This window comes from Protobothrops mucrosquamatus, unplaced genomic scaffold, assembly GCF_001527695.2.
Source record: "Protobothrops mucrosquamatus isolate PMUCROS unplaced genomic scaffold, P.Mucros_1.0 scaffold655, whole genome shotgun sequence".
Taxonomy (NCBI): domain Eukaryota; kingdom Metazoa; phylum Chordata; class Lepidosauria; order Squamata; family Viperidae; genus Protobothrops; species Protobothrops mucrosquamatus.
The window spans coordinates 61,999-79,814 of NW_015386944.1; the positions used below are offsets into that span (position 1 = coordinate 61,999).

Below are 17,816 nucleotides of genomic sequence, written 5' to 3' on the forward strand. Positions count from 1 at the left end.
AGCCTCTTGCCCCCCAACAATCTGGGTCCTCGTTTTACCGACCTCGGAAGGACGGAAGGCTGAGTCGGCCTTTTAGCCGGTGAGACTTGAACTGCCGAACTGCTGGCAACCGGCAATTGGCCGAAGGAGCTTGCAGTCCTGCATTCTGACCACTGCTCCACCTCGGCTCAACCAGCCTCTGCTTGAATCACTGAGCCGAGTGCAGCTCTCCGCTGCCAGTTTCCCCCAACATTTTCCCAGACTCTGCCTTCCTCTGACTTAGAAGAACCGAGTATTTTTAAAGGAAGGGCATAAATCTCTCCTTCAGTGAGTGTGGATAATGACGGAGGTTTTCGTCACTGAGTTGCCGGTTTCCGTGTCTGTCTTGGGGGAGCCACTTGCAGGGCAAGTTCTGCAGGTGGTGGGCAAGGGGTCAGACCCCTTTGGTCTACGCTTCCAGGGCAGCAGGCCCTGCACTGAGCAAGGCACTAGATTAGAGTTGTGGGGTCCTTTCCAATTCTGTGATCTGTTGAGGGTACGCTGCCGCTAGTCACGGGATTTAAGTTACTCATTTCAGCCTGAACATCCAGGGATACCCTTGGCCTGAGGGTGGTATCTTCTGAGGAGGAGGAGGAGGAGAGACCCTCTTCCAGGGCTTTCCTTGGATCCGTTACGCCAAGATCTTATCTGTAAGATTTGCACAACTGACACCGTAGTAAGAAGTAGAAATTTACCTATTTTAGTTTAAGATAAAACAAACATCAGATTTGGCTCTGCTTGGCTCCTCCAGGGCAAGAGCATAACCAGCTAACACTTTGAATTGGACGTCTTAATTTGGGTAGGACCCCTCCCCCCACTTCACCCACCTCCCTAAAGGCTCAGTCCTGAGGCCCAAGAGGTTGAGTTTGCATCAAAGGCTTCCTTATGCCTAAGGTGTTGTGCGCATGCTAAGAACCCAGCCTGCAGGAGGGGGTTAGTTTTAAGCCAAAGTAACCCCAGCCTTCCGTTAAACAGGCCTCCCCGGGGAGTTAGGCTGAGACTGAAACAGTCAACAGTGGGGGAGCTTCAAAAAACTGCCTGGTTTGTCCCCCAAGACATGCTGCAAAGGGATTAATAATAAAAAAAAAAAGCATGCCAGATCTCACCACTAAATACCCCAAGCACCGTTTTCATGTTGGCTAAGCTGGTGACTTCAACTGCCGCCTGGCCAGCTCTAATCGAGTGGCAATCCTGGCAGTCCTTGCTGCCAGTGTTAAGCCTGGGCCAAGGAGCCCCCCCCCCAACTTCCTCATGGCTTCTCACCACCCGAGTCGCTGGGAAAGCTGGCAGGGAGGTCTCAGGCTGGCAGGGAGGTGCGCAGGGGGCTGTAAGTGGTCAGCGTGGTGCCAGCCGGGCAAGGCTTGTGGCGGCAGCTGCAGGGTGGGGGGTGGGCGGGGGCGGGAGACTCGCCAGAGAGACTTGCTGCCCTCCCTGCCAGCCGCCCCCTTGACTTTGCTGGTGGGAAGCTGGCAGGTGGTGATCACATGACCACGGGAGGGTGAGCAGGCGTTGTGACCCTGAATATTTTATTTTTTAGTTCATTTGTTACAAATTTTAAACCACTTAATAGCCAAAGCTGTCTGAGCAGATTGCAATAAATCATAGTTAAATTCAGTTTGAACAAAAACAGAAAATACTGTAAAATGCAAATTATAAAACGCCATCTTGGCAACTGCAAAGCAGTGTAAAGCAACATGAATTAAATGCAAGTCAAATGCAGGTGAAAACCTTTTTAAAAGCTTGGAAAAGGGGGAACCACTGCAGTACAGTGCCCCCAACTCCCAGGCTTTGAGGCCGTTCAGAATTATTATGCTGATCTATGGAAAATACTCATTTGATTTAGAGTGTGGTGTCAAAGGCTGCACAGAGATAGAGTCACACCATGTAGGCCTCTGCATGCCTTTGCCTCCTCTTCCCCCTCCCCCTCCTCCTCCTCCTCCTCCTCCTCCGAGCCCAGTTGTTAAGATTTCCACCTAAAGCCCAGGGAGGCCCTGCCGCCTTATTAAGTCTCAGGTGGCTGGGAAAGGGAGGAACCTGCTGAGGGTCAGTCTCCCTCCCTCCCTCCCTCCCTCCCTCCCTCGCCCTCAGTGCTGCCCTGGCAGAGCCATCAATATGTCCTGTGCCCCCACAGAACAGCCTGGGGTTGATCTACACCATCTACGTGGACGGACTGAGCACCTCTCTAGAGACGGTGATTGGGAATCTCCTGACGTGCACCATCCCCATTACGGGGGGCTCCCAGGTGAGTTCTGCATCTGCTCCAAATCGCTGAACCTCCGGTGACCGAGGCCCAGGGCGGAGCGGGGAGGGGCATGCATTCCCAGGCAGGGAGGCCCTTCCCACACCTCACTTCTGTTGCTGTCCTCGGAAAGGCTGAGGCATAGGAGCACGGAGGGTTTCTCCAGACCGGGCCCTGAGGAAAAGGGGGGCCCCGGGGGGCCTCTTTCTCTGCCTTTTCCGATTTTACAGGGACCAGCCGTCTTTTTGCTGCTGGTTCTTCATTTTTCATTAGAGGGACTTCTAAAATGTGTGTATTGTCTATTAACTCACTGGCTTTGTTTATTTTATTTTTTATTTGCCAAAAATAGCACAGCAGCTATATTCCAATTTGTTTACTTATTTCTTTATTTGATTTCTATAGCTGTCCATCTTAAAAGTGGCCGTGGTTTGCTTGGGAGGGTTCCAGAGGGCNCTCCTCCTCCTCCTCCTCCTCCTCCTCCTCCTGTTCCCCTCCCCCCCCGCTTTGTGCTGCTACCTTGTGGCCCTTTGCTGTGTGTGTGCTTGCTGCCTTTTTGTCGCTTGGCCATCGGTCTGTGTTGTGCTGTGTTTCTAACTGATTGTGCTGTTTCTGTCTGTCTCTATCTCAGCCTGACCTGGATGACGAAGCAGCGGTATGCACGACTTTTCTCTCCTTGGGGCTGCCTTCTTCCCCAAGAGGAGGCCTGGGGGGCTCCAGAGGCCTGGGGTGGCCAGGAGCAGCTCCCTGGCCCCTTTGTGCTAGGGAGAGAGAGGATGTGTGAGGCTGGGGGAAGGCAGGCAGGGTACTGAGCTGGACGTTGCAGGGCCCAGAAGGGGCCGGGGAGCCATCCTGGTGGCCTTTAATTCTCCAGGGGCTCAGACCGCGCAGGCCCTTCCCCCAGCCACGGGACTGAGCAGCAGCCGGCCACCTTGGCTTTGTACCTGGTGGGGCGAGACATGTCTTTCACCACGTCTGAGAGCTTCTCCGGACTCCTGCCAGTGGGACTGCAGTGGTCTTTCGGGCTTTCAGCTGCTCTTGTGAGAGGAGGAGTAGCCAAGAGCAGCTGATCTCCCACCGGTTTCCGTTCCTTGGGCCTCTGCGGTCTTTGACCCTGGGGGGCCTGTCTTTCTCTCCCCTTGTTGCAGAGGACCATTTCCCTGGGCGCAGGCGACAGGCAGGTGATCCAGACGCCTATCAGCGATTCCCTCCCCGTCAGCAACTGCAGCGTGGCTGTCCTCTTCCGACAGCTAGGTGAGGCCGCTCAGGCTGCTTGGGAGGGGCTCCATTCTTGGGTGGGCTCGGCCCTCCGTGCTACTGCTGTTCCTGGGAGGCTTGGCCCCAGTCCCAGAAACCCCAAGGCTGTCGGTCCTGGGGGGCCACAGCGTCTCCGGATCGAGAGGGCCTGCTGACAGGACGGTTGGGGTTCTTCTGTTGGTGGCTGAATGGCTGCAGCGCCGGGCAGCCCCACTGCAAGCCTCAGAGAGGCTCCTTCAGCCTTGACCCTCATCCTCGTCCTCCAGGAATCACCAACGTGTTGATTCTCTTCTGTGCGGCCCTGACCGAGCACAAGATCCTCTTCCTCTCCAGCAGCTACCAGAGACTGACCGACGCCTGTCGCGCCCTGCTTGCCCTCCTCTTTCCCCTGAAGTACAGGTCAGTAAAGAGAGGCCCAGGCAGCTGGAGCTCATCCACCCCCATGCAGATCACACTCTGCCCCGAGCTGCTGCTGTTGCTGCTGCTCTTGGACTGAGCGGGTCCCTGGGAGCCCCACAGAGCCTTCCTTTGAGGAGTCTGCTTTGTGGGTTTCTTGCTTACAGCTTCACGTATGTGCCCATCCTGCCCGCTCAGCTGCTGGAGGTCCTCAGCACACCCACCCCCTTCGTCATCGGAGTCAGCTCCGTCTTCCAGTCAGAGACTCAAGAGCTGGTGAGTGGAGTGTTCACCTCCTGGGCATCAGGAAGCACGGCAGACCTTGGATTGGGAGCCCAGCTTTGGAAGCAGGCTGGATTTCCTAGTGGGCGGCTCGCTTCCCTGTTCCTGCTTTCTGGGATGGCCTTGGCTCTTCTCCTGAGCCGCCCTCCGGGGGGGGGGAATGTTAGGGTTAGTGAGGGGCTTTTTCCATGCAGGTCCTCTTGAGGTAATCACCATTCAAAGTTGTGCCAGTGCAGAACAAGTGGTACTTAGGACCAGTCCCTGAAACTCCAGCTACTCGTAGGATGACCGTTCTGGTGCTTGGCAGATCCTCTGCCCACCACTTAACTCGTGAGCCTCCGGCCACCTGTCGCTTCCTGTTGGCTTCTCCGTTGCCTTTGCTTGTTGGGAGCCAGGAGGAAGCTGCAAGTTGTAGTCACGCGAGGTCCTTGCCTAAAGGCCCACAATCTTTGCTTAACGACGGCAGCAGAAGAGAGCTGCTGAAACCCATCGCAAGAATGGGCGACAGTGTACAGGACTCTTTGACCTTAGATTAAAGATTGGGGTGAACACATAGGCTAGGACAAAAACATGGAAATAGCCCTGTTGGATTAAGCCAAAGCCCATCTCGGTCCAGCTCTTGGTTTCTCACAATGGCTGACCAGATGCCTCTGTGGCGCTAATGAGAGGCAGGCTGCCCCTTTCCCATCACCCTTCCCCTGCAGTGGGTCTCTGGAGGGAGGCTGCCCCCAGTTGGAGGTAACATGGAGACTGAACGCCTGGAAACCCCTGTCCTCCCTGAAGTCATCCAGTCCCCCTTTAAAGCCCCCGATTATTAATCTTCACCCTGTCTTGAGGAAATGAGTGCAGGGTGAAGGGGTCCCCCCTCGTCTGCTCTGAATCTCCTTCCGGTCAGCTTCCCTGCGGCCCTCGTCCTGGCATCCAGGGAGACCAGTTTGGGGGGGGGGGAGAGTGGCAGCGAGTGAGTGGGTAGAAAATTCATAGCAGAGCAAAGACAACATTTCCTTACAGAATTTGGCCTCACAAAACGTAGTGGGGGTCGCCAACTCGGCAGTGAAAGTAAGACCGATTCAGGGAAGAAACAGTTGTCAGCAGTGACCAAATTGCGATGACTGTGGTTTACCTTGAATGCCACGGATGCCGGCGGCAGAGCCAGTCCTGCACTTTGGGCTTCATCGCACGAGAGCCAGTCTGGCCCCCTGGGAGCACCAGAGGGATCCCGTTTCGGGCTCCTGCGTCCTGCCCCTTTCCGGGAAGAAGCCCTGGGTCCACTGGCAGGGAGGCTTTGAGTCGGGCCCCGGGGAGGCTGCTGTGTACGTGAGGCCTCTGTCGCTTTCCCCAGCTGGACGTGGTCATCGCGGATCTCGACGGAGGGACAGTCACCATCCCGGAGTGCATCCACATCTCTTTGATGCCTGAGCCTCTCCTCCATCAGACGCGCCAAGCCCTCTCGATGGTGAGTGTGGCCTCCCTTCTTTTCTCGGGGGGGGGAGGGTGTCCGCAGGGGGGCTGGAGAACCCTGGCCGAGTGGGAACAAAAGCGGGCAGGGGGGGCAAGCTAGATGGGGGAACACCAAAGGCGCCGGCGCCGCCATGCCCGGTACTTTGTTCTTGGGGCGGCTGGTGCCCTGAGCGTGGGGAGCTTTCGGTCCCCAGATGCCGTTTCTGCAGGAGGCGGCTGGTCCCGAGGGGAACGTCCCTCGTCGTCTCTGGGGGTGGGAGTGGGGGGCTCAGTTTCAGAAGCTGTTCGGAGCTGTATAATTGGTGGCAGGGTCAGATGTTTTTCTACTCTTGGAGAGCTGTAGGGTGGTTTTCAGTTCCGTTTGTTTGTTTGGGAACATTTGTAATTTTTCCAGGTATTTCTGCTCAGCTGTCACCAAGTTGATTAAAACAAAATTAAACTAATGTAAAGCATTAAAGCAAAGTAATGGGATCTCTGTTTAAAGTATTCCCCCCCCCCCAATGCCTTTCTGAAAGAGTTGAGAAAACTATTGGCTTCAGGTTAATAGGTTGTTTCAAGCAAAGCAAACTTGAAATAAATGTTTTAGTCTGGTAAAACCAAACACAATAAAATTGTGCCTACATATGTAACATTTACACCCATCATACTATTTACTTTGGGGATAATACATAAAAGGACTGAGATACAGTCAGCAAAAGTAACAAAAACATATGACCAAGAAGAGGAAATATAGGCAACGTCTCTCCCTACCTTTCTTTCCTTGCCAACCATCTTTGTTGCAATTACACCCATAAATGTCTTCATGATGTCTTTTGTTTTGTAATTTCTCCCCTCTTTATCAGGATCTCCTCAATTCCACACAACCACAACTTTTGAGATTCTCCCTTCCCCTCAACCGACTCTCTTTTTCTTCCTGTATTTCTTTTGCAATTTGATTCTCATTTTTTCTCTTTTCTCATTTTTCTGTTAGCAAATCACCCCTAGCCTGCTGTCCATTCCCTGCAACATCCAATCCACATTTCCTCATCCTTGTTCATTCTTGGCACCTCTTCTGTGTCAGGAAATAGCATTTACCTGTGACCTGGTGGGATGAGGACCCCCCCCTCCCCGCCTTGGCTTGGCTTGTAAGCGAGTCCCTTGATTCTCTCTCTGTTCTACATATAGAGAGAGCAGGACGTATTTTTTCTCTAATCCAAATGGTCAGTTTTGTCATTGCAGCCAGCTCCATCAACTTCACCATTCCTTCTTTCATTGCGAGTAACGCCAGATCTCTCCACCACTGCGCATATTAAGATCAGGCTGCTGTTATTTTACTTACATATAAAATAGGCGGGACCCAAGGCGCCGACTGTACAGAGAGGCCTCAGAGATGGTGCTGCACAGAGTGGCAGGGAGTAATTTGCAGGCAGGAGCAGCCTATCCTGAATGGCGCAGCCAGGTAGCTGGGGTGTTGTGTGCAGGAACATCTGCCCAGAAGGTGCCCACAGTAAGGCCCCCTTCTGGCACTCCGGGAGGGCCTTTAACCCGGGCCCTGCCAGTGGCCCTGGTGGGGGTCTCCTGTGCTGGAGGGGGACAGGGTTGAGTGAGAGGCAAAAGTCCACTCCTGCACCATTCATCCTCTTGTTTTTTTAGCCTTTATTTAATTGTTAATTTTAATATTTGCTTTTGTGGCATTATTAGCTACTTAGGATAGTGAAATAGGCAGCCAATAAATTTAATGAATTTATAGTCAGAAAAAAACTTTGATAAAATTTCAACTTTAGAAATCTTAGGAGCCAAATTTTTTGAGGTCCAAATCATATCTATTTTTGAAAATGATCTACACCTTTCTGAAAAATAAATACAATTTCTAGAATTTCCATTTTTTCTGTCCTTAATGCTGAATCAAATAAAAAAAAGTGATGTTCTATGTAATAGCGAGAAATAATTCCATTCTAATCTCCAATTTTCATAGGGAAAACGTTTGAATTGTTTCACAAGTTGTTTGTAAAAAGTTCCTTTAAGTTGTTTGGGGTGTAGAGTGTCAACATCATAATTTTAATTCCATGTTATTCAACTTTTGCCCCAAGAAATCTTCCACATTCATCAGTCAATGCAGGTTCTGGTTTTAATTAGGGATTAACATGTAAAACCACTCAGTTTATTTTTTTTAATTCCTGAAATAATTCATTCCCAAGAACCTCTTGTAACCCAATTATGACTTGTTTTAATTTAAAAAAAAAAACGAAATTTTTCTTTTCTGAGAAGCACATCTGCTCCATTTATGTTCCATGTTTCCAGAAGAAGGAAAAATATCTTTGTGTAATAACATACTTCTGCCCACCCTGTTGCCCGGAAGCAACAATGTCAGGAGAAAGAAAAATGAATGTAGTGAAATATTTCATTTAAGGGTTGGGGTGCACGAGGGGAGGCGCTGGCTGAGCCCCAGCCAAGAAAGAGCGACGTCAGCGGGCAGAGGAGGCTCGGGCCTGTAGGAGCTCTTGGCTCCCAAAACGAGGGCAGGCAGGGAGAGCGAAGCAGGAGGAGAAGCCGGTGGGCTGAGCTGATGGGAAAGGCCGGCAGTGTAAGGAGCCGAAGGCAAGGAAGGTGTGGAGGAGCTGATGGGCGCAGTGGAAGGCCAAGATATGAAAAGGGGGGTGGGGTGTGTGTGTGGAAGCTGCCTCTTAGTTCGCTTTCTTATCTCCCCCTTTCCCTTTCTTTGGCTGACCACTCCTTGCTCCGTCTCTCCACCCTCCATAGCCCAAAAGGGAGTAGTGTGTATGTGATGGGTGTGTATGTCTATTCTTAACCCTGCCTCTTCTACTTTTATCACACATCTCGGAAGTTACCCATTCCTACTTAAAAATTCCGTTTTTACCTGTTTGCTAATCTGCATGTCTGTCGCCTTTACACACTGGCCCAATTCACAGAGATGACTCTGGGCGGCATAGAAGATGCAGCGTAGATAAAGCCTAGAATCACGAGTGTCCGTGGGATCTCGTCCAATCATAGGGAAACTACACTGAAATTGCCTTTTTTTGTTAACTGCACAAAAAGTGGACGAGGACAACTTTCAGGCCACAGGATGGGGACAGTTGAAAGGACACCCCTCCCTACGTTGTGGCCAGTGCAGTCGGGCTGGGGCCCACGAACGAGCGGACAGGCGGAGTGACGGAACCGAGGAGACTTTTCTCCTAGGCCGCCGTAGACAGTAAGGGAGGTGATCTTGGTAGAAATAGGCCAAAACTGCTACCTTGGCAAAAGGTGCCGAGGCATTTTTTAAGGTCCAGAGCAACCAGATGACCTTCGGGAGTGGGTCAGGCAGGCACCTCCCTGGTTCACTGGAGTATAAGAAGGGGGAAGAGGTACAGCACCATCAGACATGTAAGACTCTGTTTTTGTAGCCAGTTTAAATAAAAATAGCTTTAGCCTTCCGGTGCAGTTAATTTCTTGATCGGGTCCAACTCGTGGGGCTGACAGCAGCAAGACCCACAATCTAGTAGTTCTTTGGTGTGTGCATTTAAGAGCGTGTTCGGGGGTGGCCCCTGTAGGTACCTCTTGCCGTCTTAGCCTGTGGCCCATCCGTCGGTTTGGGGATCCTTCCGTTTCCTAGAATCCCAGCATCAAAAGGAACCTGGGAGGGGGGGTGTCTTCCTGTGCAGCTCCCCTACCCAGGACAGGGACCCCCAGACCGTCCCAGACAAAAGCTGTTCGGTCCTCCTTTGAAAACCTCTGGTGGTGGAGCCACCGCTCCCACTCCGTTATACTGGCTGTTAGTGTTGGCGTTTGGTGTGGGTTCTGAAGTGTTGCAGTGAGCCCTTCGGTTCTTTTCTTGGTGACTCTGGAGGGCCAGGGAGGCTGGCGGTAATCCCCCCCCAGGGAGCAGAGTTAGCCCTGCGTCCTTTTCAGGTGGCTAATGGAGGCTCACAAAATGCAATGGAAACCCTTCCCTCTCTGTGGAAAAAGAGTCCTGGGCAGGAGAGCCAAGGTCGAACTCCTCTGGTTTTCCTTTAAGGGGGGCTTTTGTTTATGCGAGTTCCTTCCCCACCAGCTGAGCTCACACGGTCCAAATACACGGAGCCTTCTCTTCTGCTGTCTGGAAAGACAGGCCCACGGCTTCTGCTCTTTTGTCCTTTGTGCAGCTGCAAATCTGCTCCCTTTAGAGGGAAAGTTGCATTTGCTTCACAAGTTGTGGCCCTGGAGAGAGGGCGATGGAGGAACACCCCCACCCCCACCCCCACCCCACCCCGCAATTTGAACGAATCCCTGACTTTGTCTGAGCAGGTCTTGGACCCAGAGTTGGAGATGGCAGATCTGGCCTTCGCACCCTCCACCATCTCTGCTTCCTCCCTCAAGATGCAGGTAAATGAGAGCAAGCTGCAGAAAAGCCGACTGGCCTTGACTTTGGGCGTCTTCCTTGGGCTGCAGGGGTGCTCAGCGCACAGCTCTGCCAAAGGGCTGCGGGACCACGGTGGATGCCCCCCACCTCGGTGCCCCTCTTTGCCTCTGACCTTCTCTTCTCCCTCGCCCGTCTGGCTGCAGGATAAGGAGATCCGGGCAGTCTTCCTCCGCCTGTTTGCCCAGTTGCTGCAGGGCTACCGCTGGTGCCTGCACATCATCCGTATTCACCCGGAGCCGGTCATTCGCTTCCACAAGGTAGGCTGCAGGGGAGAGTGGTCAGAGTGAGCAGCCACGAGGGCGAATTCTCTCTCGTCCACCCGGCGTAGGAAGTCTGTTCAGGGGAGCCTTTGGCAGTGACCCAGTCAGCCAGTGCAGAGGGTTGAATTTTATGCCCAGCAGGGTGCAGGGGGTGGGACTTCTTTCATCAGGAACGGGAGCTCCCACGCCCAGAACAGGGCTGGCCCCGTCCCTCAGCAGGAGAGGGGCTGGGCTGTGGGCCGGCCTGGCCTCTGGCCTTCCTCCTCGGCACAGGGCCCCCCCTCCTTCCCAGGCTTCTCTCTCTCTCTCTCTCTCTCTTGCTTGCTGCAGGCCGCCTTCCTGGGGCAGAGGGGGCTGGTGGAAGACGAGTTCCTCCCCAGGGTGCTGGAAGGCATGGCCTTCGCTGGCTTTGTGACCGAGAGGGGCCCCCCCTACCGGGAGTCGGACTTGTTCGATGAGGTGAGCGGCTTGTGGGGAAGGACCCTGAGGCACCCCCACCCCCATGATCCTCTGGCCGATGGGTGCGTGCGTGGCGTGACCTAGGGTGCTTAAAGGGAACCTTCCTTCCTTTCCTGCTTCTCAGCTTGTGGCCAGTGAAGCCAAACGGATGCAGGCCGATGAAGGAAACAAGGCAAAGGTCCTGCGCCACATCAAGGAGCTGGCAGAGCAGCTGTACAAAAACGTATGCCGCCATAGCCCTGGGTGTAAGGAAGAGAGCCAGCCCTGCAGGCAGAGGCCCTCCGGGGCATCCTCGCCCGCCCACCCCTCGCCCACCCCCGGAGAGCAGCGGCATCTCCTGCTTCGTTCCCGCTTTGAGGACTGGGCAGGGGACGCAGGTCCCGCACTGCATAGGCGCCTGGCTGGATTCCTCCCCTCCTCCCCCATTCTCTCTCTCACGCGCGCGCGCGCGCACACACACACACACACACACACACACTCCGAATCAGCGGAGGGTTGTTTTTTTTGGCACCCAGCCGTACATCCCTATTCTTGCTCAGGCAAGTCTTGTCCAGGGAGTCCCGCCGATTCCGTTTCTGTCGGGGGCCCAGCTCGCTTGGGTGGTGATGAGCTTTGGCCCCAGCCCAGGCTGCCCCTCCATGGGTTTGGCCTTGGCTGCCTGGACTGCGTGGTGCTGCTGCTGCTGCTGCTGCTCTGTGACTCGGCCTGTTGCCTCCGTTGGTCCAGGAAAACCCTTACCCAGCAGTGACGATGCACAAGGTGCAGAAGCCCACGGAGGGCTGCCACCTGCGCCTGCACCAGAGGCCGTTCCCCCATTTGGACGAAGGGACCATCCAGTGGATTGTTGACCAGGCCACGGCCAAACAGCAGACGGCGCCTCCTCTGGTGAAGGTGGAGAAGAAAGCCATGGTGCCATCTGGGCCACCCCTGGGTATGTGGGTGCCAGCCGCTGGTGCCGAGACGGTTGCAGCCGGGAGGTGGCGTGGTCCCTGGGTGAATCCAGAGGCTCCCTTCCTTGTTTGAGCCAGGGCTCCAGGCCGAGGGTACGGGCGGCTCGAAGGCATTTGGGAAAATGAATGGCGGTGGAGAGGCCCTGGGGAGAACCAAGCAGCCTTCCGGCTGGCCGCTCCACACTCAATCCAGCCTACCCCTTGGGCAGTCCTGTATGTTGCCCCTTGAGCACCTGGGGAAAAAAATATTAAAACATAAAATATTAGTTATTGATAACTAAAAGGATCGGTTTGGGTCAGAGACTGCCAAGTTCTGAAAGGGATGGTCGGCCTTATCTTCTGCATGCAGGGTGGGTTTCAGAGGCCCGGATCTTCCCTTTAGACCAGGGGTCCCCAGCCCCTGGGCCACGGACCGGTACCGGGCCACGGCATGCCAGAAACCGGGCCGCACAAACAAGTGAAGCCCCATCCGCGAGATGCAGGCATCGCACGGAACCACGCTCCCTCCAGTCCGCGAAAAAACCTCTCCCCACAGAACAGGCCTCTGGTGCCCAAAAGGTTGGGGGCCTCTGCTTTAGACAACTCGTGCCAGGTTTAATAAGACAGGGGCCCCAAGGCAGGGTCTGGCAAGGACCTCCTAGCCTTCTGGGTCATGATGTGGTCATCAAGAAGCCCCCAGTGGCCAGGAGAGGGATCGCCCAGTGCCACTGCAGCTCCTCAGCAGATGCCCCTGTCTCGGGAGATGCGGTGCCACCATCTGGACTAGTGACACTTCTCGCTTGTGTAGATCTGGTGACAGCAAATTCACCGGATGGCCTTTTATTCCACTCTGGTGGGTGGCTTTTTAATGTTTCACCTTCCCGGCCTTCATTCTGACTTCAAAAGCTCTGTATTCCCCAGCCGTTCCTACCGAAGGAGCTGCTCTCCCCTCCTAACGGTTCTGGTTGCCTCTGTCTGCGTCTTTGCCAGCTCCACGGTCTCCTTTTTGAGGTTCAGAAAAAGGATGTGGAGCTGGAACAGCTGCAGGAAAGAGCAACTCAGAGAAAGCTCGCAGAGCAAGGAGGCCCTTGAAGGCCCCTGCTGGCCTGGGTGAGGTGAGGATGCTGCCGGTTGTTCCCCTGCCCAGATTTGGCCCCGGTGGCGCCCTGGAGGCGGGCAGGGGGGGTGCCTTCCCGGGGCCTCCAGACAGAGGTCGGCTTTTCTTCCCTCCAGGGACCCTCATGGAGCGGAACGGGATGCTGCTGGCCAATAGTGCCCGTCGGCTGGAGGTAGTCAGGAACTGCATTTCCTTTGTCTTTGAAAGCAAGATGCTGGAAGCCAAAAAGGTGAGAGCTGGGTGTGTGTGTGTGTGTGTGTTGCGACCTGGAATAGGCAGCCCTCCTTCCCTCCACACCAAGGTTGGGGTCCACACCAAGGTCGGGTTTTTCCAATAGCAATGTGTAATGTTAGAGTGCATTTTGCACTAAATTCTTTCATTAGTAGTGCATTTTGCACATAATACTTTCATAGAAATTAGAGTGCATTTTGCACATAATACTCTCATTGTAGAAATTAAAAAAAGGAGGGTCCATTATCTATCAATCAGAGGCTTGAAACATGAGCCAGAACAGTTGCTGGATGCCTTTCCCGTGACTTGCAGCGTAAAGCAGGGCAGAATCCCCAGAATGCAGGTTGGGGGTGGGGGGGAAGAGGAGAAGGCCTGGACGAGGCTTCCCCTCTCAGGGCAGGTTCCGGCCCCCATTGCTTGCAGTAGCAGAGCCTCCTTCCCCGCTGGCTTCAGGCTTCCCCAGAGCAGGAAGGGCTGTGGGGTGGGGGAAGCAGGCAGGGCCCCTGCTGAGCGCTGCCCGGTTGCCTTGCAGCTCCTGCCGGCTGTGCTCCGGGCCATGAAGAGCCGGGCTGCTCGCCACTGCCTCACCCAGGAGCTGAACCTCCACGTGCAGCAGAACAGGGCCATGCTGGACCACCAGCAGTTTGACTTCATCGTCCGGATGATGAACTGCTGCTTGCAGGTGTGGCTGGCGGTCTGGGGACCCGTCCTCATGCCAATGCCCGGCTTCCTTGGGGCTGAACCGCAGCATTGCTCTTATCTCCACAGGACTGCAGTGCCTCGGACGAGCATGGGGTTGCTGCTGCGCTTCTGCCCTTGGTCACTGCCTTTTGCCGCGTAAGTAGCCTGGCCGACGTTGGCATCGGTGGAGTTGCGGTGGCTGAGGAGGGAAGGGAGACGGGCGGCCTCCGCTCAAGCCATTCCTTCCTTTCTTTCCCTTTGCCGTCCTCTAGAAACTCAGCCCAGGAATCACCCAGTTTGCTTACAGCTGCGTGCAGGAGCACCTGGTGTGGACCAACCTTCAGTTTTGGGAAGCCATGTTCTACAGTGACGTGCAGAACCACATTCGGGCTCTTTACGTGGAGAGTAACGAGGAGGACTGTGCTGAGAAGGTAGGACTGAGCTCGGAGGGAGAAGAGAGGAGGGGCTTTTGAGGTAGCCGCCTCCCGGCTCATCAACCGGTCCGCTTCCCTGGCTCCCAGATGGCCGAGGAAGAGTCGGCTCTGGATATCGCTGCTGTGCAGTGCCGTCTTTGGCCCACCATGAGCCGGGAGAAGCAGCAGGAGCTCATTCAGAAGGAAGAGAGCACCGTCTTCAGCCAAGCCATTCACTATGCCAACCGCATGAGCTACCTCCTGCTGCCTCTGGACACCAGCAAGAACAGGCTCCTGCGCGGCGCGGGACTGGGAGACGCAGAGAGTGTCAGCAACAGCTTAATCACCAGCAGGTAACGGTCCTGCTGAGCCGGGTGGGGGAGGGGGAGGGGGAGGGGGGACAGGAGGGTGGCTGTGCTCAGGGGCCGCTCTGTCTTCCCAGCATTGCTGGCAGCGTGGCAGACAGCTACGACACCGAAAGCGGCTTTGAGGACGCCGAAAGCTCCGACGTGGCCAACTATGTGGTACGGTTCATCAACCGCTTTGTGGACAAAGTCTGCACAGAGAGCGGCGTCACCAACGAGCACCTCAAGGGGCTGCATGTCATGATCCCAGGCAGGTGCCCCCTGAGCCAGGATTGGTCGGGAGGTGACGGGGGAGGGGAGTTGGCGGCCAGGAAAGGGGCTCTCATTTCCTGTCCTCCTGCAACCTCCAGACATTGTCCAGATGCACATCGAGACCCTGGACGCCGTGCACCGAGAGAGCAAGAGGCTCCCTCCAATACAGAAAGTGAGCGCTCTAATCTGGGTGTCTTGGGGAGGGGGAGCTGCCACCCCCGAGAGTGGGGCAGGCGGCTCAGTTCCTGCAGGCTCATCGGCCTTCTGGCTAGAGTTGAGCAGGCTCCTGCTTCCCCCTTGCTTCTCGCAGCCCAAACTCCTCCAGCCAAATCTGCTGATGGGAGAGGAGAGCGTGATGGACGGTCTGCGTGTTTACCTGGTGCCCGATGGCAGGGAAGAAGGCGCTGGAGGCAGCCTCGGGGGGCCTCCTCTGCTTCCGGCTGAAGGAGCTGTCTTCCTTACCACCTACCGCATCATCTTCAAGGGCACACCCACCGACCCGCTAGGTAAGAGGGCACCGGGTGGTGCAGGCGTCTAGGAGGGAGTATCATGGATCTGAGGCGGGGAGCGTGAGAAAGGTCTCTGCATCTGAAGACAGGCCGTCCTAAAAGCCAGACCCCGAGGAGGTCCTTGGAAGAGGCCACCGGGACCCCAAGCCTAGCCGTCTGCTCCGTGCAGGAACCCAAATTGAAGCAGGCTGGCTGAGAGACAGTGACTCTTGGCCACCCCCTGGGTGCCATCCTCTCAAGTATTTATAGAATCCCTCCCCTCTCTTGCACACACACACACACACACACACACACAGAGCCCTCCTCTTGCAAGGCTAAATGCTCCCGGCTCTTTCCATTCTTCTTCCTAGAATTTATTTCTTTCAGTCTTTAGGACGGTATAGCAAAAGCTCTTAGACTTATATACCGCTTCATAGTGCTTTATAACCCCCTCTGAGCAGTTTACAGTCTATTGATCCCTCAGGCCACCTCTTCTTTGGGGACAGACACTTACTTTCCCTCTCGCAATGACCTGCTGACCTGGTACAGCTGGTCTCCCCCCTCCTCCCCCCCCCACGCCCTGGGAGGAGTCAGGTGAAGCACGGAGGGTCACTTGGTCCCCGTTGGCAGAGCTGTCCGCCCCTCCCAGTGCCATCTGGCTATCAGCCCCTCGGCTGTAAGGGACGGCTCCTGCCTGGCTCTCACTGGCCTGCCCTCTTTCTCCCCCCACCCCCATCCGCCCCTCGGTCCAGTGGGAGAGCAGGTGGTGGTCCGCTCCTTCCCCATCGCCTCTCTGACCAAAGAGGAGAAGATTACAGTCCAGACTCCCTTGGATCAGTTCATCCAGGAGGGCTGTGCTCAGCTCCAGCTGCGCTCCTGTACATTCCAGGTGAGTGCGCAGGTCGGTCAGGTGCCGCGTCCCTTGGGGACCCTTGAGACCTTCAGGTCAGGCAGCTGAGCGGAGCCTGAGCCGGCCTCGGTCTGCCCTCCAGGTGCTCCGCATTGTCTTTGACGAGGAAGTGGCCTCCGAGAGCGCAGAGACCTTCCGGAAGCATCTCAGCAAGTTGCGCTACCCCCAGCACGTCTCCAATACCTTTGCCTTCACGGTGGGACAGACCAGCAAGCCCATCCTGCCTCCCAAGGCCAAGGACAAGAACCCCTCGCTCAGGTGGGGGGCTGGAGGGTCCTCATTTTCTCTCTCTCGCCTTCCGGGTGACTTCATGTGGCCCTGAGCAAGCCTGAAGGAAGCCAAGGCCTCTGGGGGAAGCTCATTAGCCCCAGCGCCCACAAGCGAGGGAGGGAGGGGGACAGAAAGGCGGGGGGGCGAATGCTTGGGGGTCCCGGCTCCTCGGCCGGTGGGCATCTCTTCAAACAGCTCCCGGGACAGATGCTCCGAAGTCCAGCAGAAGCGGGGTGGGTAGGGGTCTCTTCCTGATAGGCCTCTCGGGGAGGGGCTGCCTGGGGTTCACCTCTCCTGGCTGCTCTTTTAGGACCATCTCCAAGAACCTGGTAAAAAATGCCAAGAAGACCATTGGCCGCCAGTATGCCACCCGCAAGAAGTACAACCCGCCTCCCTGGGAGCAGCGGGGCAGCCAGCAGCCGTTCCCCGAGGACAACGAGGATGAGATCTCTGGTAGGGCGGCTGCCCCCCTCCCCCTCCCCCAGGGGTGGGCGGGCGGTGGGGCCTCTTCATGGCCGCCCCCTGACGCTCCTCCGACTGCCCCCCCCCCGCAGTGTCCGAAGAAGTGGAGAGGAGCACCTTGACCCTCTCGGCCACCGTCAGGCCCTCCGACAGGATGACCATGAGCCACCTGGTGGAGCGAGCCTGCTGCCGGGACTACCAGCGCCTGGGCCTGGGCACCCTGAGCAACAGCCTGACCCGCTCCAAGAACGAGCCTTTCCGCATCTCCACCGTCAACCGGATGTATGCCATCTGCAGGAGGTGGGCCGGCCCGTTCTTCCCTCTCTCTCTCTCTCTCTCTCCCCTGCCCCCCCCCCCCGGTTCCCAGCTGCAACCCAGGATGAGGGGCACCCACTCCCCAGGGAGCTGCACCGGGAGCTTTTATGGAGGCCTGGATAGCACTTTCAAAAAAAAAGAAAAGAAAATGGAGGAAAACTGGGGGGGGGGGTCGCATCGCCCCAACCAGGTTAATCTGTCAGTCTCGCTGATGCTTTGGAAAGGAGCCCTCGTAAACCGGCTTCAGACGCCCAAAGTCTCTGGCGTTGCAGCTGCTGCAGGAAGCCACGGCGGATGTGCCAGCGATGCCCCTGTGGGAATGAGCCGGCCTGGGTCCCCGGGAACACACCTGGGTGGTATTCCTGTGGTGGGCAAGGTGTGGGGCTGAACGTTTGGCATTTGAGCCGGTGGGGGCTCCGGACGGCAGTCCCCTCCTTTGTGCAGCCTGGCCAGCAGACCGGCTCCTCCCCCCCCCGCTCCTCCTCCCCCTCCCCCTCCTCCTCCCCCCCCTCCCCCTTTCTCGGCTTCTCCCTGCAGCTCCGAGGGTTCTGGCCCAGCTGGGCTGAGAGCGTGTCGTAAAAGTGCTTCCTTCTAGGAAGTCAAGAAAAGTAGTTTCTGTCCCTGCATCTTTTCCTG

General features: G+C 55.9%; 1 protein-coding gene across 1 annotated transcript in view; it reads left to right on the plus strand.

Annotated features, from left to right (window-relative positions):
- Window positions 1–17,816, plus strand: part of SBF1 (SET binding factor 1) — a 51,415-nt gene that overhangs the window by 25,961 nt on the left and 7,638 nt on the right. The window contains exons 6-27 of the mRNA XM_029284492.1: window positions 2,150–2,260; window positions 3,403–3,508; window positions 3,778–3,910; window positions 4,075–4,183; window positions 5,532–5,645; window positions 9,914–9,991; window positions 10,172–10,285; window positions 10,619–10,747; window positions 10,872–10,970; window positions 11,474–11,678; window positions 12,910–13,022; window positions 13,557–13,706; window positions 13,793–13,861; window positions 13,978–14,136; window positions 14,227–14,471; window positions 14,561–14,733; window positions 14,834–14,907; window positions 15,046–15,241; window positions 15,976–16,112; window positions 16,216–16,391; window positions 16,714–16,856; window positions 16,958–17,165. Of these exons, the coding sequence (XP_029140325.1) occupies window positions 2,150–2,260; window positions 3,403–3,508; window positions 3,778–3,910; window positions 4,075–4,183; window positions 5,532–5,645; window positions 9,914–9,991; window positions 10,172–10,285; window positions 10,619–10,747; window positions 10,872–10,970; window positions 11,474–11,678; window positions 12,910–13,022; window positions 13,557–13,706; window positions 13,793–13,861; window positions 13,978–14,136; window positions 14,227–14,471; window positions 14,561–14,733; window positions 14,834–14,907; window positions 15,046–15,241; window positions 15,976–16,112; window positions 16,216–16,391; window positions 16,714–16,856; window positions 16,958–17,165 (3,041 nt within the window). The remainder of the gene's footprint in view (window positions 1–2,149; window positions 2,261–3,402; window positions 3,509–3,777; window positions 3,911–4,074; window positions 4,184–5,531; window positions 5,646–9,913; window positions 9,992–10,171; window positions 10,286–10,618; window positions 10,748–10,871; window positions 10,971–11,473; window positions 11,679–12,909; window positions 13,023–13,556; window positions 13,707–13,792; window positions 13,862–13,977; window positions 14,137–14,226; window positions 14,472–14,560; window positions 14,734–14,833; window positions 14,908–15,045; window positions 15,242–15,975; window positions 16,113–16,215; window positions 16,392–16,713; window positions 16,857–16,957; window positions 17,166–17,816) is intronic.